This window comes from Drosophila melanogaster, chromosome 3L (assembly GCF_000001215.4).
Source record: "Drosophila melanogaster chromosome 3L".
In the NCBI taxonomy this organism is placed as follows: Eukaryota; Metazoa; Arthropoda; class Insecta; order Diptera; family Drosophilidae; genus Drosophila; species Drosophila melanogaster.
The window spans coordinates 8747273-8773483 of record NT_037436.4 but is presented as its reverse complement, the minus strand read 5'-3'; the positions used below and the strand labels follow the sequence as shown (position 1 = coordinate 8773483).

The following is a 26211-nucleotide window of genomic DNA, read 5'->3' as shown; positions in this document are numbered from 1 at the left end:
GAATGACTGACTGACAGGCGGACCGGCTAACAGACTGCAACACATAAAATTGTTAAGCGACTGCATTTAAAAATAATTTCAGCTGCCAATAAAAAGACACGGCAAGCAACGATGATTGGCCCGGTTGCAGGGACTGAAACTCGGATTGGGCTTAAATGTGGAACTCTAGAGCCGAGCTTAACACTGGTCAACAAAGAAATTGCATGTGGATTGAACACTGACCTAACAGCACAATGAATATTGTTTATTTTAAATTTTTTTTTCAGAAACGCTACTTTGAAGTCGTAATCTATTTGTTTACAGTTGAAAGAATGTATTATCCATCACACTTAAATATTCTTCAAGCATTCAGAAAAATAAATAACACTTTATGCCACTGATATTTCAATTGTGTTGTAGGCGAGTGTAATAGGCCCCCAAACAAGATTAAGCCGCACAGAGACAGAAAATTGTGTCACGTTTGTGTTTGAAACGGTTAAATGTTTGAGGAAAACACTGGAGCACATTAGGAGGAACGAATAGAAAGAGCGACGGGCAGAAGAAACCCAAGATCGGGTTATACCCACTCCAAAACCCAATCCAAATGTCTGTGGATCGGTGGAAGACACACGTGCATACATAGGCATAATGTGCGTGTGCGCTTGATTTATTGAATTCTTGGATTGGACACTGGCCAGAACCTTGGCTTATTTCGTATGCAGCGGATGCCCGGCCGAAGCCAAAGTCCAGGAATGCCAACTCATTATGGAAGGTGGTTCTTCTTCACAGTTAATTATAACAATGCCAGCAAATCGCCTTTGGACGCCTGTAATTGTCATAAGCACCGAAGAACGAAACGGAAATGGAGAGGCGACACTACTAAGACCAGGAAATCGCCGATGGCGTGTTCATCTGGAAAATTCCCAGCTTACCATATGGGGAGCCGTGCGATTCATAAGTGTCAATATGTTAATTGCCAACGGCAGAGAGGTGAAAAAAGCTGGGGGAATCTGCGGATTGGGGTCAAGTCAGAAGTGGTCTACTCTCGCCGCTCGAGTGTGCATGGAAAATGCATCGAAACGGTAGCCATTCGAGCAGAGGAAAGTGTTTTAAAGAAAATAAATAGAAGAAATTCAAATTCAAATTATGCATGTATATTACACAAAGGCAGAAGATGAAAGTGTCAGAAGAAGATTTATCGAACGAGGTCACATAAAATTATAGGGTTTGTGAATTGAAGAATCATTTAGGAAAACATTCTCAATGCTCTGGAAATAGTCCAACTAATTTACCGGATTTTTCGAACCAAAGTAAATCAATTCGTCCGATGAAAGCAAGACATTTAATTTAACACTTTTTATGATATATATCTCGAAGAGGTTCTAGTAACTCTCACACTAGACCTTACAAATTAGCATTGAGCCTAATACAATGGTAAACTAGAGATAACTGACCAAGATAAAGGCCTCATTCCAACGAACGTAATGTGAGTTGTTTTATAATTTATGTGCCTCATTTGGTCAGATAAATGTTATGTGTTACGTGGGAAAGTCACTTTGAAATCGCTCTTACCCTAAATTACGCGCTATCAAAGGCATCTTTTGATCTACCTGAAAGGAATGCATCTCACACGTGAGTTTTCCCTGCAATCTGACATAAGAAATGACAGAATCTTCGTGTTGAACATTTTGTCATTTTGATAGATCACCCGGCACATTTCCCCAGATCGGCTCCCTTTACAGTCGGATGTGTCATATAACGACTTGGCCCGGTTCACAGGTCCAATTCCATTTTGCGGTTATTTTTGAAATGCAGGCGACATGAATTCTTACAAAATATCTGCAGACCGAAATACACACAATACTCTTTAGATATATTTATACAGATAGATCGTATATATATCTTTTATGTGGATTTTCATTTGCTCTACTAATTTGCTGGTCTGTGTGAGTGCGTGACTAATTTTTTGAGTGCAGCGAAACAACTTGGCCACGATTTTGATGCTTATGCAATGCAAATGACAACAAATGGCAACAACAATCATAATAACAATAAAGTTAAAATACTTTTTGGCCAAAAGGGAGAGATGCCAAGAGAGAGAGAGACAGGCAGTGTAAATGGGCCAGTTTCAAAAACTTCTGCTCTCAGCTGCGACAATTTTCTGGTTGAATTCAGGTCAAACACTTAAAACATTTCGATATTTATATGTTATTTTTATGTTGCGCATTTTTGTTTTTTTTTTTATTTGTATTTGACTTAATACAAGCTAAAACTGATGCATTGGATTTCCGATTAGGAATTTAGGTTGGATTTCGTAAGACGAAATAATAATAAATTTATCCCTATCAGATAGGTTTCGTGGAATTTGAGTCCCCGACCAGCTTTGAACTTGCAAAGATCTATGCTATGACAAAACCAAAAGCCCCACTGAAACGTTAATCATACGCCCCGTGCGACGGATGTTTGCCCTGATGTTCTGCTCAGCTGATGATGAATGGAAAGTAAATAGCTGAAGTTGAAGCTGAAGCTGTGTGCCCAACGTGTTTAGTCATGGCTTATGCCCAATTTTCTTTATGAGCACTTTTCACTCAACAGCCCATCCCATTTGAATAACAATATTAAAGCGACAGCTCCGTCTTTTATTTGATTTTTATAATTTCTCGGCCTAATGAGCGACGCCAAGCCGAGTCTCAGCCATCTCATCATTTTATAGTCTAATAAACAATGCGCTTTATCTTCGCATCATCTTCTTCTTCGTCTTCGGACGTGTTTTCACTTTAGCCATGATAAATTGCTTACACACAAATTTTTGTATTTGAACATACTCTTTTCGGTTTTTTTTTTCTTCATTTGCCGATTGCATCTGCCAAGACAGGCATACAAAAAAAAAATTAAAGACGGAGAGCCTTGCATTTTCCAGCATAAATCACATTGACGACTCACGACGCAAGCGTATATATAAATTTATCGAGAAAGAAGCAGTGAAAAATCAACAAAACCCCGTATTAATTTTATGCAGATTTTATGCAACCATCCCGTTTAAATGTTGCACACTCTTGATAAATTGACGATGGTTTTTGGTTATCTTCGGTTTCGGGGGAGTGCCAGCCATGCCATTGCAAGTCCCAAAACTTAGTTTGAGTGTTAAATTATGGGGTTTGTGGCGACGGGGCAAGGTCAAGTTGAGGTTGATTGATTCGAAATGCAATTTCAAATGCCCAGAAATGTGTAATGTAGAAATGTATAAAGAGACGAGATCCGCCTCCTTTAACTTACAACACAATCACAATCAAGGTCGTTATATTTCTCAATAACCCGATCGCGATGCTGTAATAAGTTTTTTATTTATAGGCATTCTGCGGGACACAAAACCGCAAATTGTTTCGCCAACCTCAAGCCAAAGCAAATCAATTCAAGGCGAATCGATCCCTTTTACAAAAGATCTCTGATCCAGAGGCAGAAAATCCGATTTAACATGAGCCCAGCTTGTTTCACTTAATTGCCGCCATAGACATTTCTCTTGCCATAAACTTTTTTATGACGGACAATCAAACCACTTTGCATTTTATGTACCCTTTTGGTGCCACACGGGTGCACCAACCGAGACCAACCATTGGATTTTATGGCGACCATTCAAAGTCATTGAGAAGAGGTTTGAACTTGTGATAAAAATCACTGAAAATTTGTTGAGCTACGCTGATAAGCGCGCCCAAAAGGCAAGTTATCACTTCATTACAGCTAGGCAGTTAATACGGGGGCGAAAAGTATTTGAGTTGGGTCTTAAAATTAAAAGAAAGATCTGGGTGTTTGATTTACACTGGAATGTTTGTTTAGTGCAGTAGAAATGGACAGCTCAATTAATGGAAACGGGAAGGTTTAGAGGGTAAGCTTTAGATTAGATGCTTTTCCATGAATATTTACTATATAATTACTTATACCAGCGAATATGCTGTAAAGGCCTTATTGATAACATTTCTGCTTTTGCAGAACCATTTTTTTCTTGGGCCAAAATAATCAATAAATATTCTGCAGCCCTTGAGCCAAAAACAAACTGTCAGCCAAGTTTGACTGCAAATATTTCGTAGTGCAATATGTCAATGTTAGAGAACAGAAGCTTCAGAACTTATATTTTCGAAATCTATGTCAATGAAAGTGAGAAGAAAAACCGAGGCAGGGTGGCAAATAAATCAATAAAGTTTAGTGCATCGGACCTTCGTGCTAATGGGTTATTTATTTTCCAGGCTGATGTGCATGTAACTGCGGAGGCCTGTGTGTTTAGCGAGTGCTTTTGGTGGCGTGTACTAAGCAACTGACCTCAATAGCATTCAGCATTTAGCAAGAGCCAAAGAAACCGACAGCCAGCCAACACTTTTTACCATTTTTAACCATTTTTCGGGGTGCGGTTGCAGCGCCAACACTTTCGTTGTTTGGCTTTAACGCTTTATCGGCCCAAACAACAACACACATCCATCACAAAGATATTCGTTTGTACAATGGTGGGGAAAAATGTAAAAAATAAAGGGTATTACTCACTAAAGCGCATTGTCTGCAAACTTGATTGTTAGTTAATGAACTGAAAGATATTTTTACCTATTACAGATAATAGATGGAACTTTGGGTAGACTTTACATAAGCCAAAAAGTACGCATTTCCCACGCAATTGAGCACTGGATGTCGGCCAAAGCCGATTACAGATCATATAGTATTCGCTGCTGGTCATTCGACTTAATTTGGCATTAAGTTGAGCATTATAATTAGCTGTCAGTGTTTAAGGCGTATTAGATGCCCCCACCCAAAACTATAGCGAAAAACACACCTGAGCTCACCTTGACTTTGCATAGCCAGCCAGCGACTTCAACTCGGTAGCCAGATAAGCGCTAAAAGATAACGCATAAACTAAGCGAAAATGTTGAAAAAATAAACCCAAGAAATGGCAGAAAGGCAGTCGGCAGACAGTGAGATATACTATAGGGAATGATGCCGGACTTTTCCTCCTGCTTAAGACGGTTTTTTTCACTCCATTTTTTTTTCTCTCGCTTTTGAAAGACTAAGTGCTGGATGGTGTTCGGTCTCTTCTTGCTGCCGCAGCACAATTAAAAAAATTGGATTAGCGAAACAAAAAAAAAAAAAACACAGCGGAGCAAAGAGTGAAAAGTCGCCGAAGATGGAGCTGAAAAACCCTGGCCAAAACTGAAGTGTCTCGCGCTTGGCACGTCAACAGGCAGTCGACGTCGCCGCTGGCAGATTACGCCGGCAGATAATTAAAATCGTAACTACGTTTACGACGTACCGGGCACAGTGGGTGCGTCAAGTGTGCCAACACAATTGGTACAAGCGAAAATTGGTTTAACTTTACCAAGTTATTTTAACGAATTCGGTTTTTACCACAGTGCAGCTGAAATTGAATTATATTCGTAAGAGCAGCTTAATGTTTTGGCTAATTTGAATTTCAGCACTATTAATGAGAGAACAGTTAGTATCTACACTCTACTCTTACTTTAAATAAGCACAATAGCTGTGTTAATCCAAAATTAAGTTCGTTCTAAATTCTCATATTCCCATTGTGAATTTTCGCACGTCTCTTTGCCAAATCAGTCCACTGAATTTCACAAGAGACTGTAACTTGCCATGCTTGTGTCTATAACTAAATAGAAGCTCTTCTGTTGTACTTCGTACTTAGCGCACTAACCGCGTTGAAATGGGGTTTGCTCGCCCCCACCACTACACCGCCCTTTGCACAGCTGCTCTTTTATTTTAGCCTTTTTTGCACAGCAAATAGAACTAACTGAATTAACTTATTCCGTTTCGCCATTATAAATTCCACAGCATTCTTTATTTGCATATTCAAAAGTAAATAAATGCTAAGCAGCAGAAGAGCAGACTAAGAAGCAGAACTAGAGTATGTTTAGCGCTGGCTGGGTTAGATTTAGTTGAGTTGGTCATGTGCCTGATTGTTCAGGGGAATATACATATATGCACGGTGTAATATAATGCAATCAAGTCTAATTGAGCGCCAGTCGACGAGGGCCTCGGTATTTGGAGCACCACAATGAAGCTAATTTGCCGTCAATAATTTGTGGGTTACCAGGTGACAGATGGCAATGCATTTTACTAATGCCGAGTGCTTGTGAAGAGAGAGAAAGGAAGAAGGCACGATCATTTATCGCCTTTGGGGGCAATTTCCCTCGTAATGGTCGAAAATAAACAATATTTCCCAGCTCGTAATTTGGCAAAATCTTCACCGAAGATTTGCTTCCTGGCGGAAAACGAGCCAAAGCAGAAGAAAGAAGCCTGGGCCTCGACTTTTATCGAGATTTATTTGCACAATTCCGGTTTTGGGCTTTGCGCTTCCCTCTCTCTCTTTCACTCGTTCTCTGTCTCTTTTATTGTTGTATATTTCAATTTTTACTACCACTATTTGCTATGGGGCTCCCTCTGCTTCTTCTTCTGCTTCTTGTCCTCAGGGACAGATCCTCAATAGGTGTGAGTTGGTGTTGTCCTTATCGAATAGGCGAAAAGGAGTGCGGGACTGAGGGAGATGGAAACAATACTATACAGAGACGAGACAGCTGTTTTCCCAAACTGAAGAACATTTGACACTGAACCGACGACGTGAAGTGGCGCCCACAGTGGGACCTCAATTAAGACGAATCTTTCGGATTATGCTGTCCATTGACACTGACACAGTGACACGCCAAAAATCGATAGTTTTTAAGGCAAATTGCAATCATATGTGGGCTACTTGGCTGCTTTGGCTATTCATTATTATTATTAACGATGTTTCCGCCTCTTCCACAATTCGTTTCGCACAATTATCGCCAGTTTCGTTTTCGTTGGCTTAATCACTGGGGGATTTGCTTAGCATTTCCAATTACCAATTGTTGTAGCAACTAAGGCAGTTTAAATATATTTTAAACGTTGCCCTCAACAACAACAAAAGCACACACACAGGGCAACGCGACGCGCGCAGCTGAGCGAAGTTTGGTTTTTGATTCCACGGTGGTTGTTTCACCCGCGACAAAATCGAAGCGACTGAACTTGAGCGCGTTCGCAAGGCAACTGAAAAGCCTGACAAAAAACGCGAGCGCCACAGCGGCGAAGGAGAAAGAAGAAGAATAAGACAGTGTAGCAAGAAGAAGGCAGCGCCAAAAGTGCAAGAAGAAGAGAGTGGGAGACCACGTAAGACAGAGAGAGAGAGAGAGACCGCACGACGTAAGGCTAAATGGTCAGGTACAAAAACACCGGCGCACAGTGTGACAGATTCAATTTATGCATTGACTTTAAACACCAATATTGGACAGGCCTATTTAAGTTGCAATTAATATTTTGCCCAACGTGGCGGATTAGTGATATTATTTTCATTAATAATGGCTACGTGTTTTGCTTCTATTTTGGTACATATTTGTTACAAAGGTGTTGCTGACATTTATAAATGTATTCTTTTAAACTATATGTGCTGATAGAAAATAGTTTATATTTTTTATGTTAGCCGCTAAATAGACGAGTTTTAACCCACTGTGGATTTGGTCTTCAGTATATCGTTAGTTCCTTACGCCGTCGTAAGATCTTAAGACGTAAGACACTTGGGGCAGGTTGTGAGCGTGGTGAGTTTCCATGCTCTTGGTAAGTTGGAGGCATGTGTGAGTGTGGTCAGGTAAGTGTCTGCAACATTGTTGGTGCTCGGTGTTTGTCTCTCTAATTGAACATGCACTACAACAAATAGTTGTTGAATTGAAGGTGTGTATTTGATTCTTATTATTAATAGGTGTTCCAAAATGGTTGAGAGATATTTTTTAATAAAATTTATAAAATAAAGCGCTCAGTAAAAAGGTAAATTGATTTTTTTAAATTTGTAGTAATTTGATCACACTCTTTTTTTCTCAGTGTGCATTGCAAGTTGCAAGTGCTCCCATGCGAGGGCCTAAAAATAGCTCGACAGGCAGCGCGTGTGCCACAATTTGGCCTTATCGTTGATGGAGCGTTAGCCTATCATTAGCCGGACTTTATGCAGCTCACCCGCTGCTCGATGGGCGCTGACTTTTCGCGGTGGGTGTGTGGCAGCAAGGTTGGGATTATGGGCAATGAATTTTGGGTGCAGGCAGCAGATTTACAAGTGCCATTGGGTGGAAATTAGATGGGGGAGGTGACCGGCTTAATGGCTGCACATTCGATACGCTACTTAATTGCAAATCGATAGTGCCGAATACCAATGGTTATGGCAGACCATTAAAGGAGTATATGGCTAAGCTAATTACTTATGGAAGTTTTTTGGTCTCATTAATGCAAATTACCCTTTATTATATATGAGATAATTGCGTTACTTTAGTGATTACCTGAAACATGTTATTATGTTTAAAATAGCTTTATTTAAGCAGAATAGTTATGGGAAGTCCCGCATTTCGCAATAGTAAAACCATACCCTCTTTTATATTTCACACTGAGGTGTTCCCCAAATAAAATCCAAAATATTAAACAAACGCTTCCATTATCAAACAGCGAGTCACGCTTAAAAGTGAGTAAGCCCCATAAAAACCGTAAAAAACAGTACAAGAACTGATAATATAGTTGTCCCAGCCCAAGAAAAGAAGCACAACAATTGCCTTGAGAAAAAACCAAGACAGCATCCGGAGATTGGGGATGGGCGCAGCACCACGTATGTAAACCTGAGTCATCCGCAGATTGTCGCAATGTTTTTCATGTGTTCATTAGTTTTTTTTTTCGCAGCTGCGATAAATGAAACTAAATGTCTCGTATATTGTAATTAGGTTAATTTTTGTGTGTGCTTTTGTTTTCATTTTCACGCATCAATGCCATTTGCTATTTTTGGTAGGCGACTCATTGTGGGTTCAAAAGGTGAGAACACAGATCTTTTCTAGGGAATCTCCGTTAGTATTTTTTATGGCGAGTTGAATGGACTTTCGATTTTTAATGCATGGCGACGTTTTTTATGGCCACATTTGGCAGCACAAAGTCAACAATTGCTTTCAGGTTTTCTGTACACACGAGGCGAAATGAATACACAAATATTTGCAATCGAAATTTGCCCCCTCGCTTGACTATATTATATATATTTTTACAGTTATTGCCCAGCCAACGTCTTCCTTCCCCTCTCGATTTGGCTTTATGTTCATGTTAATTGCATTATGACCCATTTAGCCGAGAGTTGTTCTGGTTTCCCGGCCCTTGTTGGTGTTAATGTGCGTTCTTGTTTGTTGGCCATCAAACTGGAGCGCGATTCTGGATCTGCATCTGAATCCGACACTCAAATCCCGGGAAGGAAGCCCCCAAGCCGCCGACTGAATGTAATTAAGATAAAATTTGTGTGCTCATGTTTTTACTGCCTTTGCTGTTCCGCATTTTGTTCTGACATCGCTGCGCTTTGTTGAATTTGCATTTACACTCAGCATTTTTCGGTTACTAAGGGGTATATGAAAGGCACCGCTTCTAATTTAAACGGTTATGCCAATAGAGCTGGGGTTCATTACTTGAATATATTTCCTATCCGTTTACCTCTGATAGATAGATAGATATATAGACAATATATAGCATTGTATTGTATAAAATTGTCTATATTTAGATGGCAGTATGCTCTTTTAATAGCTTTCAAATTGCAGAAAGATTGCCGAATAATATGGCTTTTATTAACAGTGGGTATCAAGAAGTCCAATAGGTTCCAAAGGTTCTCATTGTTTGTGATATTTCTTATTTTCAAAATACCAGAGAGCCCGCGATCCGCGTCTGAGTCACAGAACCCGACTGCTCGGCTGCCGCAGCCACTTGAGGGCTGTCACTCAAGACCGAATCTTGCCGGCGATGCCGGAGGTGATAACTGCACCACTGCACCACCGCCTTCAATTGGGTGTGAGTGTGGGTGCGCAACTCGAGTCGAGCCGCCCTACCTTGCCCTTTGTCATTCCAGGTATTAAAATCGAACGCCCAGCTGTGGGTAAGCGATACGGGGAGCGGCGGGTGTCAAAAGTTCTGCGATAAGTGAAAGGCATTGGGGCCCTATCTATATATCTGCCGATAACTGGGGTTCATGGGTGCTTAATTGCTGGATATAACGAAAATAAAGGTGTAGATTCCAGAGAATGTTTGATAGGCAATTAAATAATCTATCAATATAATAATCAAGGCTTGCAAAAAAAAAATAAGAGAATGAATAAAGTGGTTGAAATATTGTTGTATTATGTGCCGCCGATCAAAGCGTGTATTTACCCCTCCAACTGTGGGGTATCTGTATAAATAAACTAAAAGTGTGGGCGGCAGTCGATGTATCGCAACAAGACGGGCAGGCTGCCAAAACGCTTGCAATCTGATTCGAAATTAGGTGACGCCGAGGGGGTGGTGGTTCGGTGGATGGGTGTTTGGACACTTACCCTGCGCGGCGGCTGGTGTTGTCTTTGTTCGGGTGGCTCATAAAAGTTGCTGCCATTATCCAACCACTCGACATCGCTGCAAGATCAAAAATGAGCGATTAGCAACCACATGTTAAGCAAATTCACCACACAACAAACGAAAAGCTCTCTCTGAAAGCTTAATCGTTGGCACAATTTTCTCGAACATATGTATCTTGAAAACATACTCTGACTAAATACTGAATACAAAAACGAACTTACCGCTGCATTCTCTGGATAACCGGCAGCTGGGCAGTGCTGTCGTGAATTCGCACCTGATCAGGTGTTACCTCCTCAAGCAGGAACATGTTCTTTCCGGCTAGAGGAGTCAGCTCGGACTCAGCAGGATTGCTGTTTCCATAGAAGAGCGGGCTGAGGGGACGGCATGCTCCGCCCAGCAGCTCATCGATGTTTTGATGCCTCGAAATAAATAGCTTTTCGCCGGCTCGCCGGGTTTGGGGTGAAAAGCGCGGCTGCAGGGATGTCAGCGTGGTAGTGGGTGGTGGTGGTGGCTCCTGCAGTTGCGATCTTGGAATGTTGTCGTAGGGCGAGGGACAGCGAACGGGACTGGCACATTGACCCAGTGGAGGAGGTCGCTCGGAATGGGCGTCAAAATTGAAGGAGTTGCTCAGCTCCTGGGATTCCAAAGTGGGTGGTGCCAGCCTCAGGTCCACTTCATCCCTAGACTCCTGCTGATTAATCACCACCAAAACTGGTTGCTCCTCATCATCGCTGCTAGCCTGAACAGGGAGTTGGTTGCTTTCTGTCTCATCCTGTAACCACCAGGCCCGCTCTCCGGACTCCCAGTGCTTGATGATGCGCGGTGGCGGCGTCGGCGGCTTCACCGGTGGTGGTTCGCTCTCTTTTTCCTCTTGCGGTGGCTCCTCGGCTTCCTCTTGCCACCACGCTCTTTCGCCCGACTCAACGCGTTGGACATTGAACATCTTTCTGGCTGGTCCGGATAGCCACCAAGGATTGGCGCCACCACTCTTCGGATTACTTCCATTCTTGGAAGCACTACTTTTGGAGCTCCTTTGGCTGCCATTCGATGGTAACCTTAGAGTCACCTCCACATGAGGCTCGCTATTATTGTTGTTGTTCAGATCACCATTCTCTATGGGAGATTTAGCAGCCTCATCCTCGTCCTGCAGCCACCAGGCATCCTTTTCTGGCGTTATCCTACTCCTGGGCATTAGTTTCACCTGACTGCTAGAGTCCTGATCGTCCTGACTCCACCAGGTGCTTTTGCTGGGCTCTTGGAGATCATCATCTAGAGTATTGAGGGTCTCCTCCGCCAGTGTGTCATCATCATCGCCATTCTCATCCTGGCGTAGCCACCAGGCCTGCTCCTCCCCAGAGTCAATGTGTCTCAGCCTGTAAGAGGGCATCTCTCCTCTATTATTTTGATCCAAAGCAGAAGCCGTGTTAATCTGTAAGCTGGTATCTTGCCACCAACTAGGATCGTCCTGCTCAGAGGTCGTCAAACTGGCAGTGGTGGTGAGACTTGACTCCTGGGTGGTGCTAGTGGTGCTGCTGGGTAATCTTGTACCCGTTTCCGTTGTGGTTTCCCGCGGGCAACGTGTGCTCGAACTTGGGGAATTCGTTTGGGGTGATTGTTTCGCTTCGCTCGACGGCGTCGTTCGCGGTTCGTTCGTTCGCAAATCTGTGGTCAGACTGATCCCAGAAATTTTCGAGATCTTTGAAGTTCCCGATATTGCCGAGATCACTGGCAACGAATGAGCCTCCGGTTCGCCCGAACTCTCAGAGCTTTCGAGGAAGATCGGTTCGTTATTTGCGTCTTGCTGACGGCTAGCGAAAAAATTCGATACCGCCGATAGCTTCTTCAGTCTTGTCTGCGTCGCTGGCACAACATCAACCACGGCTGGCGGTGATTCAGTGGTGCTATTTGTCTTGTTGGCGTTGGCGACCTTGCCAGCACCCCCCTCTTTGGTGGTGGTCTTCTTTTTGGCCTGCTTTTTCACGCTCTTGACCCGTTGCTCACTGTCCGATGCGGAGGCGGTTGCCGAAGATGAGTTGCCAGTGGTGGTTTCGCTGCAGGATTTGTGACTCTTTGGCTTCAGACTGCCTGGCACCTTGCCATTGCTCAGTTTGCTCGATTTCTTTGAGGAACTACCCGAGGCTAGACTTCCATCGGACCCGGCACTGGGTGACCTTTCAAGGCTACTGCCATTGGGTAGATCCTCGGACTCTCCGCCACTACTAGGAGTTCGAGACTTCCGTGGGCGATCAGTGGGTCCCACATTTAGAGAGGATTTGCGGAAGTCCTTGTTGGGCCATTTAACTGCCGAACTACCTGAACTGGAGCTGCATGTCTTGGTGGGAGAATCCGCCTTGCTGGGAGGGGCAGGTGGTTTGTTTACTAGGTTTTCCACTGAAGATTGCCGGGAGTTTAAGCGTATTGCCTTAGGTGGTGAAAGTTTGGACTTTGTGGACTTCGATGAGCTCAAAGAGCCATTTGTCCTGGGTGGAGACACAGCTTCTGTGGACTTTGATGAGCACCCATTACTTCTGGGTAGAGATAGGGCTTCAGATGACTTCCCTGAACTCACGTTTCCATTGGTTCTTGGAGGAGACAGCGCTTCTGAGGACTTGGCTGAGCTCACAGAGCCATTGGTCCTAGCTGGCGAAACAGTCTCTGGGATTGGTTGAATCTGTTTTCCCTCACCCACCGAACTGGATTTCGCCGATCCTGAACTATTCAAAGGGCTGGCACTGTACCGCAGACTGCTGATCCTATCTCTGTGTGGACTATAAGTAGAACTTATACTGCTGCCGGCACTATATCGAAGATATCTGGTAGAATCATCCAATCTGTCCGACTGGATTTCCTGATCTGTTGTCTCACGCCTTTTAGAGGATCTTTGGATGGTCTTCTCTATTGTTTTGGCTGGATCAATGCGACGGGTGCGTTGTACCGTTGTGCTGCCCGGTAGAGTGGGTGAAGTGGCTCTAGTTACGACGGATATGGTGATGAAGGTTTCATTTGGTTCTTCATCGTTCTCTGGTTTTTCTACCTGTTGTTTCGCAGGAGACTTATCTATGCCATTAGACGTCTCACTGGGCTTCTCCTCTATCTCCTGCTCCTTTTCCTTCTCCTTCTCCTTTTCCCGCTCCCTTTCTCTGCTGGCCTTGGCCCTGCTGGCAGTTCTGGCATGAAAATCACTGGTGGTCAAGTAAGATAAGGCACTTCCATTTCCCGAGATCCGAGAACCCGCTCCATAGCGACTGCTGTAAGCGTTTCTGGTGGCCGAGGATGATGAACTGGAGGTTGTGGGTGTATTCCCTCCACGATATGTGCTTCCCAATTTACTTCTGGCACTGTCAATAACTGGACTCGGATCCCGAGACTTATTGCGATTAGTATGCTCTAAGGCCACTGGACTGGGATCTCGAGAGCGTCCATATTTCCCGAGGGAGCTGGTAGTATTACCCGTGTACCTCTTAACTGGACTACTTCGCTCACTCGGAGCTGCGTCTTTGGGCTCTGTCTTCGCATAGCGACTAACATAGCTGCTGACTGGAGTTGTGGTGACTGGTGGTGGTGGATCCCTTTTGAGGCGGTACGTTCCTCCAGAGAACGATGGTCTGTAGGAGCTCGGAGTGGCCAGTGAAGTGTAGCGCGATGTGGAGTCTCCGGAGGTTCCATACTGTGGTTGAAAGCATAGTGTTAGACAATTAATTGTAAGAATATTGAAAAAATACGAACCGTTGAGCTGCCAGGCTTATAGGAACTGCCCAAGCTTGTTTTCCAGGGTGTCTGAAAATACAAAATATTGAATAAATACATTTATTTGTAAAGATTGAATAACCTATCCACCCCTATCTAAACATAAATGGAAAGTAAATAAAGCGGATGATAATGCAAATCTAAATTTATTTTAAACAAAATAAAGCGGATGATCTTGCAGATCTATTTTTATCTAGGACTAAAACTCGATCTTTCAGTGAATCTAACAAACAGTCAGCGTGAGTGATTTCTTTATAGCTCATTGTGATCTCTGCTGATGTTTCTGGCAAGATGTGCATATGCACTCATTCATTCAAAAGAAATTGAGACTGATGGTCAATCACATGGCTTTGATTGATAGGCGCTCTAAGAGTTCGATTGCAATTGACTCCAGCAAAATAAGATGAAAACAGAGTGGTGCCCCACATTTCTACCCCATCTGACTGCAGTCCCAGCTTTTCTCTGTATATCCTGGGGAAAATTTTCTCAATGAGCTGTGCACTCGACAATTATTCGCACGCATTTCATCATCGTCAGCCACAGAGGCACATCAGCAGCAACCTCAGCACATCGCCAACATTGAATGCCAAAGAATCTTATAGCGCATAGCCCATATCCCCCATATTCCCCCAATGGACTATTTGTGGTTGGGACTGGTGCCTCTTTGAACTCGCCCAATGCATTTTTCATCCGATTCGGTTTGGGATTTCTGCCGAGTCTATTTCATTTTCAATTAAATGGCGCTGTTGCACGCGCTTTTCAATTAATTTGGACGTGTAAACAGATTCATTTCGATTATTTCAACATCTGCCTTCTAATCTCGGCCGCAGCGCATTAGACGATTGCCCTCGTCCATCGAGACACACGTTGAGTTTTCCTCGTATATAATGAAAATTGCGGGGGCCCCGACCACTTTGCCCTTTCCTAATTGAGGATGGCCGGTTGGTTTGTGGGGGGCTGTGGGTTGGCGGTTTTTGTGCACTACATCTTTGAGGATCAGACACCCATTTAAAATTGCAAAATTCGTGTTGCCAGTTTTCAGATTTTTGGCAAACTCAAACGTTTTGGGTTAATTATTGCAAATTACATTTAATGACGAGATAAAATGCTGTTGAACCCAATACTTACAGCAAATGTGCTAAACTAAATTATAAATTATTGTGTATTCATTGATGAAACTTAATCGAATCCCACTTAGCTTAGCCCTATATGAACTACCATGACTGTAGTGGAATTCGCCCATGAAAATACTTTTCAGGAATTTCTCGATGTAAATCACTTCAAATAGGGGGCTCTTCCCAAGTGGCTCCCATCCCGGCGAATGACAACTATCCGGGAATAAAAAATAATATTATTACATTTCCAGGCGCCCGCCCAATGTGAAGAATTGGCGAGCGAGCGAGAGGGAGTGAGGAAGAAAGAAAGACAGACAGTCTCGGCTAATTGTTTTCGCTCAGTGAAATGGAATGCCAAACACACAAATAGCCAACAATGTGCAAAACAAGCAAACGGAGACACTCAGCCGGAGGAGAAAAAGAGTGGAGGATCGTGATGGTGTGGATGTGGATGGGCCTATGGATCTTCTCTGGAATGACTTCGCCATGTGTACTTTGTTCACCGCCGATTCCAGCGGAGTGCTGCACTTCTGACAGCATTATTATGCGGTCTCAATTAGGAGATTGCAGAATCTCGGAGTCTGCAGATCAGGAGCAGGATGCGCTATAATGCGCCTGTCTGTCAGTAGCCACAGCCCATTAAGAACGACCAGGAAAGCCATCCACTCACAAAGTATTTAGACTGTGACCCCAGATGATTCGAAGTGGCGACTGAATATTCGCTTGCCAGACAAATGATTTATTTTTAAATACGTTTTCTATTGTAGTTTGCTCTGACGAAAGTGTCGAAAATGCGTTTCGGGAAACTCAACTATGTGGAGATCGGCGCTTAAAAGGATAATGAAATATTCAACCCCAGAAAGTCGTTCAAACATAAATTTCCAAACAAATTAAATTAGTTAATCTGAAAATTATAGTGATTATAACCAATTTATGAGTTATAATCAATTCCGAGCTTATTCATTTTCGATATTTTCCGAATGTTTATTAATTTTTTTCGATATTTACATATATGTACTAAATCGAACCTTATTTTAAATAACTAAATCGCACTTTTTTTCGTAACAAATAATTATTCCCGTTTTTACTCCTCAGCCAATTCTATATTTAAAGCCAAACAAGTTCTTATACAGAAGGGCTACCAATTCACGAAGATCAACAATTTTACCAAGTATTCAAAGATCTAACCAACTGCCAAATTGCTATTCTATTTGGGACTAGTCTTTCTTTTTTATCCTTGGCGCCGATTCCAAATGTGTTATCTATACTGATTATCATCTCGATCCGTTTCCGGATCTTCAGTCAAATCAGTAGTTGGCGGTGGATCCGTTTCCGTATCTGGATCGGATTTCGTAAACTCATCCGGTTCAAGACTGCCCACAAGTCCCAGATCTTGGGTCTCTGGCTCAAATGGATCCCAACACGGAGCCTTCGGTGGTTCATTGATAATCGAATCACGCATGGCACGCATTCCCATCTCAAGGGCGCAGTCCATGGAATTTCTGTCAGGTGGTTCGCGGGTTAGAGGCCCATTGAAATGCACATAAATGTCTCCCTGGGCAGCCAAATCTAGTCCGTAGGTGGTTAGATCCTCACCAAAGACCAGCTGCGTGGCGCCCGGATCCGTTTGCGTAGTCCTCATGGCGGCCAGCAGCCCAATGATCCCAAATTGATCTGACAGCATCGTGGCCGGAATATTAGTGAATTTCCCATCGTCTGTACTACGTATTCCCGCGGCATTTGTGTTCGTTGAGGAGGAGGTAGATGCCACCTCGGGCTCCTGCAACACTGATTCATAAGAGGGCTGACCAAAAAGATCAGCAAACGTGGGCATCGACGGCTGGCGATCGTAGAGTTCCGGGAAGAGTTTGTAATCCGATTCGATTTCAGATTCTACGCTCGAAGTGCTGACGACTTCCGGTGGCTCTTCGCTGGGCGGATCCGGCAAGGGCGGTGGACGTTGTGGCTCTACCTTTTCTGCACTGGGTGCAGTCTCCTGTTTCTTCTTTCTCAGCGCTATCGAGGGATTCACCTTACATCGTGGACGTCGACGCCGTGTCATTTTTTATCTTTTTATCAAAAAATGTCCTTGACTTGTGTCTGTGTTCGAGTGTTGTGGGGGGCTTGGGTGGCAGTTGGGTGGACGGGTGAGTGTGCGTGGATAATCTCGGACTCAGATAGCTTGATTCATAAATCCTTATCTCGAAGCCTATTTGAGAAGCGCCTATCACCGCCTTCCTTTGTGCTACACTACAACAAATTTTGATCTGTTTTGATGAATAATTCAAATGAAAACTGATTGTGATCGCATTGTGTGTGACGAGTAGAGATATTTCTAATGAAATCAATAATCGAAACAATGTTTAATCATTACCGCTTTCGCTAATACATTATGAATATAAATTTAGTTATATGATAATATATACTTATTTTTTTTGAATATGAAGTTAAAAGCTTTAGTTATATTTGCAACTTTATTGTTTCTCCATTACCGTTCCCCTACTTTCTCCCCTCACAAACAAATTGCATGAGTATTCACACTTTGTTAATTAATTAGGTGGTGCGTGCTCTCACCGGAGAACTTTCAACTTTATGCTTGTCATAAATATTTACAACTTCCTTCTGGCCATAAAAATCCTACACAAAGTACCAACTCCAATGAGGAAAAAAGAGACTGCGTCAACGTGAACGAAACAGAAATCATTTTGCTTTACTCCCAACATTTTTAGAAACATTCTATATATAATTGGAGAAATGACTCGGGAGAAGATGAAGTGGTAGATGTGCGTGGGATGGGGTGGAAACTTGTTGTTTGCCGCCCATAAATTGATCAGTTTATTAGATTCTAAGACCCGAAAAATATTTAATTGATTTATGCTCAATGAGTCAAAAGTCAGGCTAAAGTCATAAACTGGATGCCTGGGAACAAAAGGATATAATGAGTTGAACATAAAGGGGATTAGTAGAAAGCGATTTGGAAGTTTGGGAATGACAACCGAAATTAAGTGTATTTATATTATAGGATAGATATAGAAATAATGCACTTTTTATATAAAAGTTCACAAGTATCACATGATGTCGAACGGGTTAATAATATAAATAAATATGATGATAAGTTCAATAAATAACACAAAATGTTTACTTGGGAACTGTCAGTCATTGGTCAGTATCAATAATGAATCTGCCATAAAGTATGTCAAATAACTCAAAATTAATTCCTTTGACAACTGTGCATATACGCAAATACTAACATAAATCAAGTTAAATAGGTTTAAAATTCGGAACTTAACCTGCTTTGCCAAAGTAAAAGCCATTTATTCATGCATTGGTTTGCTATTCAAACACAACAATTCGTTCATTCAGTAGCCACACCTCGGCCATAATTTGTGCTATTTGTGTGGATAGGAAATTAGAACAATCAACTAGACACAAATCCCAACCAAAAAACCAGACAATGAGCAAATTTGTATCTAAATTGTTTATCAATGGATCTGGAGCCCACACCACATCGAGAGCGAACATTCAGATACATTTTATCTGCCATATAAAACGTATACGTATGTATCTGCGAAATACTCTTGTGTGTGGGGTAAGGCAACAAATTAGAAATAAACAAAATCCGTGGATGCGAAGAATTGCAAAAAGGCACAGAGCGAAGATACAAAGATCGAGATACACACTATATAGTACGAGTAGGTATTATGCAGATACAGATACGGATAGTTGGCGCTGCATTAACTAGTACTTACATAACTGCGGTAGGACGACATTACGTTGCTCTTGGCAAGCGATCCTCGATCGCAGATCGGATCAAAATTCGGTCACAATGTATGTTTATCGCCCTTTCAAAATTGGTGTATAATTTATTTTGGTATGGCCTGGGTTTGGTAATCCAATCTGGCAAACACTCGCGCGAGATCGAAACGGAGGAACTCGAACCGCTGACGACAATTACGAAAACGTATCTGCCGGATGCCGACTCTCAATTGCAATAGATGCAAAATAAATTAGATGCACTTACTGAAATCGCGCGCGTGCGACAAATTTCTACGACACTCTCTCTGCATTCCCCTATTTTATTCAATTTTATTTTATTGTATTTATTTCTTTTCTGCTAAGTAAACTATTATTTCCTTTGCTTTTATTTGCGCTGGGCGATACTCCGAGATCGGTATCGGGATCGGCCGTGTGTCACTTTACATAATCCACCGGCACGCACCGGGCAGGTTTGGGATATATACTGTCGATGCCTATAGGGCATACGAGCAGATATAGACTATAGCGCCCCGATCTATTTGGGAATGCAGCCGGCGAATGCGACAGAATCGGACGCGAGGCTCGCGCTTTATTTATGCGTTGATATTTTTCTTATTTTTCTTATTTTTTCCTATTTTCCCATTTTCCATCGCCTGCGTTTTCCGTTTCACGACGACGGACGCGTATCACTTTTGCTTTTATTTCAATTTACTTTGGGAGCAGCACAACTTAAGCTGTTATTTATAAATTTAGCAACATTCACACACTCGCTGAAAGATTGTGTCGCGATTTTTGTTTTTAGTTCTCGGTTCTTTTTGTTGGACCACAGCGAATCCGGCCGAGAGGAAAATCATGTGCGACTCGGCGCGTTGTCAAAGGAAAACTGTCTGGCCGCAGTGAAAATATTTTTGTGCCGAGATTTTCCCTCGCACCGAATTGCGTGAAAAGCTGAGTGGAGGAAAATCTCCGGCGCTCTCGCTTTGAGTATGCGTGTATTTTCGGCAAGCGAGAGATTCGATCGGAGATGAAGCTCTCGGAGATTCTGCCGGCTCTCCTCAGTCGGCGATCGCATTCGTAAATTGCAATCGAGAAACAAATAAATGTTTTAAACATACCCTGAATGAGGGTATCATTATTAGTTCCAGCATAACTTTAAGGATTTCGACAGATCCTTTGTACGGACAATTCATTCCGATTCTCTCTTGAACGGACAAGCATTTTTCTGGGTCGTGCTAAACGGACAAGTAAAATATAAAATATAACAAAACAACCTAATTATTACAATAGAACTAAAAGTAAATTAACGAAATAATATGTATTTCTAAAATTAACTACTTAGAGCATTTGAAATTAAGTTTTACAAGAGTTCGAAATACATTGTGCAACTTTTGGCCACAAAGAAAACCATAGTCATAACAAAGAGCATTTAAGGCTTCGTGTCTTCATTGATTCATCGTTTCTTATTCCCGTGTGTATCTGGTCCCCATATATATCTGACATAAATCGGCCAACCGGCTATATGTGCCAGCTTCTCGATTTCAATTATCGCAATGTAAGGAAATGCGTAAAAATTCTTGTAATGCTAACAAAATGCAACTCTAAAATATTCGACATCTATTTAGGCTGCTTCATTCCGTCGTAGCTATTTCGGTCTATTATAAGTCGAATAATTTTATTTAATTATTTTTGGCATCGCTGACTAATCGATGAGTGGGATACTAATCGAGGGCGGGGAGCATGGGGTATCCAGCAAGTGACACAAAAAGTATGTATGATGCAAACAATAATTGTCACCTACAGATACAGATGTGGTCTGTCATGTTCTCATGAATGAAAGACAGCGAAAGGCAGGCCAAAGATCCCGAGGGTCTACAACCTGAAGAATAATTCCCTTGGATTATTATCTTTAGAATGAAAAACGCGAATGAAAAATTACTCTCAACTTAAGAAATGAACTTTCCTATGAGTTTTATTTAAGATCTTTTGCAATGGAGCCTTTTAATTTCTCCCACCAAATAAGATTCGTTTATATCTGTATTTTCTTAAATCATGAAACACCCTTACTTATTTACTTACCCTCTGCTCCGTGCATTCATTATTCGGTTAATTTGTGTATCAAAGAATGGCCGGGGAAACTATCACAGATATCATGCAGAAGACAACGACACATATCGCATATTTGTTCTGGTTTTAAAAATAAAAATCTTTGTGCCACTTTTGCAGTTGCCACTGCTGTTGCCGGCAGTCACCGGAAACGTGCGGCTAAAAAGATGACGTCTAAATACGAAATAAAACTGGCATTCGTTTCGGTTTTACTTAAGACATTTAAACTAAATATGCGCAAAATGCCAAAAAGCATGCGAGTGAAATAGAATGCTTGCGCCATAAATCAGACAAAGATGCTCTAAATTAATAGAGAAGAAAGGGCGTGGAGTGGAAAAGCCAAAGCCAAAGGCATCGGCATCAATGGGCTAATAGCTAGCCCCCTGGCAAAGTGGCTCGACACTTTGACGAAAGACACGCAGGGGCGGCGTCTTAGTCTTAACCCAATCTGACCGACAGATACAAATAGCTTTCAGCGCTGCATTAAAAAATATAAAAGATCCACAACAGGCGCGTGCATTTCGCATGCTTTCCACAAATATTTTCCCAGTGCGTGCTGCCGCCGGAGACGCCAACGCAACCCAGAAAAAACGCTGCAAACGCTAAAAACTGAAAACCGAAAACTGAAAAGCTGAATGCAAACAAATCAAGAGGAACGAATGGTGGCGGTGGAAAACTAGAAACGGATTTTGGGCAGGCAATAAAAAGAAATACACCGACGGCCATAAAAGTCAGACCCGGCAATCCCCGGGAGCAACGGCGAGGTGCACCACGCAGTCGGTCAATCATGCTGGCCCATGCCAACCCCGTTTCCCAGTCGCTCATCTGCAGAGAGAGAAAAAAGCAACAATTTATTGTGTAAATAAGGTCAATTCCATTGTGCCACGTATAGAAAAAATAAGTAATAAAAGCCTTATTGTTAACTTTAAAAGGATTTCCATCGAGTAATGGATTGCAAATAAGTTTATCAATCTTTTCATTTCAGTTATTTTAAGATATTTTTTTTTCAGTGCCTGCCCGGGGCTCCTTTGCGATGCGATCTCCTCGCCGAGTGCTGCTCCAACTTCATCCGCATCCCAGTGGCCAATCTGTGGGCCTTTCAATCATTTCGTACGATTTTCAAATTTGTAATTTACGAGTGTGTCTGCGGCCATTTGGGGGCGTGCCTTTAGCGACATATTATGCAATAAAACGATGCACACGCTAGTTAATAAAACGAATAGAGTGCGATGTTGCCCGAGGGAGGAACCCCAATTTGGGGAAACAGGAACGGGGATCAGGAATTGGGATGGCGCTTGAAGTAGAAGCTATTTGTTTGCGTGCTCATAAAAAAAACCATTTTCTGGGAAAGATATCATTTTTCCAAAAGCAAATTTTAATGCGTACACGAAATTCATTTGTTAAAGTGAAGATCGACATAAAAATGACAAAAAACGCAGCAAAGTTTACATATATTTTAATCAAGACTTAAAATTTTCATTTCAGGCGAATAAACGTTTTTTTTTTCAAGTTCCCATGCTGTATGCCTATATTATATTTTTATAAAAGAAACCGACATTTAACTTAATCTACTTTGAAAACCTATTTTCTGAAACACATTGCCTTATTGGAATTTCGAGCTAACAGGCGGTTGTTTGCCCCAAAAGTTCATGAAAATATACACACCATTTTTTTTGTTTCTGTATAAACAAAGTATAGCACATCAAACATATTTTGGCTTCTGGCTTTTTAGTTGCCATGTCACAGCTAAATACAATGAGCCCCAATTTGCAGTTAATAGTTTTTTGGTTCACGTTTTTTTCATCTTTTTTTTTTATTTACATCTCATTTTCCGCTCGGCTGTAGATGGATGGCTATTGCCACATATTCGTCTCACATTTTTCCCATTTTCCAGGCAGCGATCTGCTCCGTTTTGGTGTGCTAATATTTAATTTAAATATTGTATTTTGCCGCCGCCTTGTGCTGTTGTTCTTAACCAACCTCACTGCGTGTTGCAATCTTCAAGCGGATTTGTTTGTTTTTTTCCGACAAATATGTGGCGATGTGTTGTTGTTTGGGCTGCTCTGCGGATTTGATCGCTGTTTCAAGGTTGCATTGCATGGAGCTGTTGCTAGAAGTGTGTGCCTGGGTCTCAAGTATTTCTTTTTTCTCGTTCTCGGGAATATTAAGTATACGCATTGCGTATACGCAGGGGCGGACACAAATGCCGTTGAGGTTTTACCCTTACTTTTCTTCTTCGATGGTACCCACTTAAGATCCGCCCCTGACTGCATAGATCTCAAACGGATGCAGCCTGTTGATTTTTGGTATATTTTTTATGGTAGTACTTAAAGGCAGTTTATTTCGGAAGCGCTGATAGCTATCTGAAGAGGTAAGCTCCATTTGAAGTGTATTTTGATTCGATTTGGCAAGCACTGACAATTTTGCTTGGAATCATTGCAAAACCTAAATAAATAAACTATTCTGGTTAATCGAAACATACTGAAAAATATTTGCCGCCAAAGACAAAAAGCTTTTTGAAATCCCTTTTCAAAACTATGCGTTTCTAAAAACTTTTGGGCAAGAGTTGCCAGCACAAATAATTATCCGATTTCTATATATAAATCCACCACAGAGGAAGGCGAAAAATGCGACGAAAACAAAACGACAAGGTGGAATGCAAAGAACTGCCGTAAATGCGAAAATATCTCGAACGCTCTGCGGTAAATATTATCTTGTAAAATCAGGAAATCACGAAAAGTGCACTGAGGTATAAGCCATTAATAAGTGTTTTATAAGTGATGAAAAATGAAGTTGACTTCTGCAGCTCGCCGAAAAAATAGAATAATGGTTCTGCTACTGGTGCACCTGCGGCGCCTTATTTTGCTGCTGACGGTCGTTTACCTGAGCGGAGCGGTATTCCGTCGCCTTCTCACCGAACGGCACCACGCCCACATCCTGCAAGGCAATGGTTACATGGGTTTCGGACGTCTTCGTGGTGGCGGTGGATCCAAGGAGCCGTATCACTTCCAATGGTGGGCCTACATCTACACCTGTTATGCATACGCCGTGCTGGTCAACTACGTCAACATGCGCCGGCTGACCAACCTTATCGAATTTTTCTTGAATTAATGATTAATAATTAGAGCAAACGCGATTAAACACATATCGAATTCCCTACGCAACACATAGACACCCTTTTAAAGTTACGTTATAACAAACTTATTGTATTAATAGAAACTTTTTTGTAATTTATTATTTACTTCTTAATAATTGATTGTCTTAAATAAAAGTAAAACCAAAATGTCTACATTTACCATAGAGCATTCACATACGCCCTCTATATGTTGAGTGCTAGATCAGGTGTGCAGAATGCGCCACCTATGTGTGAGCTTGCTCCTGGTTTGTGTATTGGCTAAGAAAATTCCTAATTTCTTTTTCTGTTGCTTCTATTTGATGTGAAAACGAAAAATATTAAACAAACTAAATAAAACAAATTGTTATAATATTCTTGTTAATTATTAAAAAAAATACGAAAATATTTAATCTTATCTATGTATGTGCATCTCCAATCCCAATGAATACCGACAGCGAAAATTTACGATGACAAGGCTTCTAAGAATATTTGCATTTAACACAACAAATATTTAGCGCAAACCGCACACCAACATTTAATTTTAATTAGAAACGTCAAATGTAATTTTTTCACCGGCTACAATAATTAAATTTCGATTGCATTTAGCATCACGAAATGCAAATATTTTTGATGATTAATCGCTTTGACAAAAACGCAAAAATCCGATAGACGAATATAAAATACTCTTAAACACTAAAAACATATTTATTTTTTCGGAGCTTTTAATTTACATCGAAACTGTTTAATTTTTATTTTTGACCTGTAAAATCATATGTTAAATTAACTTTTTATTTTGCTGACATGGTGCATACAATGCTAATGAAACTGTGCTATAGAATAAATCTGTCAACAGGCCATTTCATTGGTAAGATCAACATGCAAGGGAAAGAGTAAATGTGTAGATACAAAAATATAGTCTTAAGTATTGGTAGTAGTAAGTTTATTTTGGCCGCCTATTTATAAATGCTGTATCTATTATTAAACCGATTACGTGCTTCCTGAAATGCTTGTTTATTACTCAAGCAGAAAACTGTTTTCTGTTTGATTATAGAATCCTAATACCTTATAGCGCAGGTATTATTTTTTGAGCACAACTCTTGAGCTAGATCGGCTCTAAATATTATAGAATATTTCACGCTTTCTTGCACCCACCAGCCCATATATCGTGCACAGCATATATCCCAACATCTTTGCCGTATTTTTCATTCGAATGAGTCACATTGTGCGCCACGTCACAGCCCGATGTCGATGCTATGTGGCTAAATGGCCAACGGATATAGTGGGTGCCATCGGGACATGCAAAATCCCAGATTTGTCAACGGCCCATATCCACCGGCCATCTACAATGACTATTGACGTTATGAGAGCGGCATTTGTGAATCATCAGCCAGATGATTGCCACTTGTCAACGAAAAGCGGAAAATTCGCGAAAACTCAAGAACCGGGAAGCAAAGTGGTCGATTTTCCAGGGAACTGTAACGCATTAAAGCCCCTTTGTTGTTTGTTTCTGAATGCATTAGGGAGCTATTTATATATTTACTGGTGGTTTTCAGCGCCACCCACCTCGTTGGAACCTCGGATGGCGCCCACTTGAGCTTATCTAGCAGCCACTCCACTCCACTGCTCCACTCAGCTCCACTCCTGGGCAAAAAGAGGAGTATCTTGCAGAAAGTGGCTGCGCGTCAAGTAGGCACACACTCTATAAAGCTGAAGTCGATCTATATATAGCTGCATAGCAGCGGGCACCGCGATGTGTGTGCATGTGAGTATCTGTGATCATAACAATTTTGACCTAATTTTGTATAGCTGGCACACGAAACATGAAAGAATTAGAAGACACCCAATGGCCGCTGAGTGATTTCTGTCTTAAGGTGGAGGTAGGTAGGTAGTTGGGGAATGGGGTTGGGATTGGGGTGTGTGGATTTGGGGATTGGGGAGCCAGGAGATCCTGTCCCCATCACTGACCTCAGTGCAGCTGTAAAATGATGGGCAATGGGC

General features: G+C 41.8%; 3 protein-coding genes and 1 long non-coding RNA gene across 12 annotated transcripts in view; 2 read left to right on the top strand and 2 right to left on the bottom strand.

The window, feature by feature from the left end:
• Positions 1 to 19865, bottom strand: part of Fhos (Formin homology 2 domain containing) — a 45101-nt gene extending 25236 nt beyond the window's left edge. For 6 of the 9 annotated variants that reach the window (NM_001202143.2, NM_001202142.2, NM_168293.3 and 3 more), the window contains exon 1: positions 6855 to 7042. Coding sequence is in view for 3 of the 9 variants with exons in the window: in NM_001274670.1 (NP_001261599.1) it covers positions 10359 to 10434; positions 10599 to 14044; positions 14104 to 14154; positions 18989 to 19009 (3594 nt within the window). In the remaining 6 variants the exon portion in view is untranslated. Of the gene's footprint in view, positions 1 to 6854; positions 7043 to 10358; positions 10435 to 10598; positions 14045 to 14103; positions 14155 to 18988 lie in introns of those variants that run through there. The other 3 variants (NM_001274670.1, NM_001169916.2, NM_001259755.1) reach the window with 3 other exon arrangements.
• On the bottom strand, positions 16317 to 17495 carry CG6576 (uncharacterized protein). Its single transcript, NM_139996.3, has one exon. It carries the CDS (start codon positions 17299 to 17301, stop codon positions 16498 to 16500), a length of 804 nt encoding a protein of 267 aa, NP_648253.1. The 5' UTR covers positions 17302 to 17495; the 3' UTR covers positions 16317 to 16497.
• A 1949-nt stretch (positions 19866 to 21814) lies between the features above and the next one.
• On the top strand, positions 21815 to 22250 carry lncRNA:CR44527 (long non-coding RNA:CR44527). Its single transcript, NR_124834.1, has one exon. It is a non-coding gene; the product is annotated as a long non-coding RNA:CR44527 (long non-coding RNA).
• Positions 22251 to 23757: 1507 nt separating this feature from the next.
• Positions 23758 to 24345, top strand: CG13306 (uncharacterized protein). The gene is made up of 2 exons (NM_144187.3): positions 23758 to 23847; positions 23905 to 24345. Exon 2 carries the CDS (start codon positions 23925 to 23927, stop codon positions 24207 to 24209), a length of 285 nt encoding a protein of 94 aa, NP_652444.1. The 5' UTR covers positions 23758 to 23847; positions 23905 to 23924; the 3' UTR covers positions 24210 to 24345.
• Positions 24346 to 26211: the final 1866 nt, after the last annotated feature.

What these genes read in the sequence shown, in the direction of transcription:
- CG6576 (NM_139996.3), bottom strand. Translation starts at nt 17,301, where the DNA reads ATGACACGGCGTCGACGTCCACGATGTAAGGTGAATCCCTCGATAGCG.
- CG13306 (NM_144187.3), top strand. Translation starts at nt 23,925, where the DNA reads ATGGTTCTGCTACTGGTGCACCTGCGGCGCCTTATTTTGCTGCTGACG.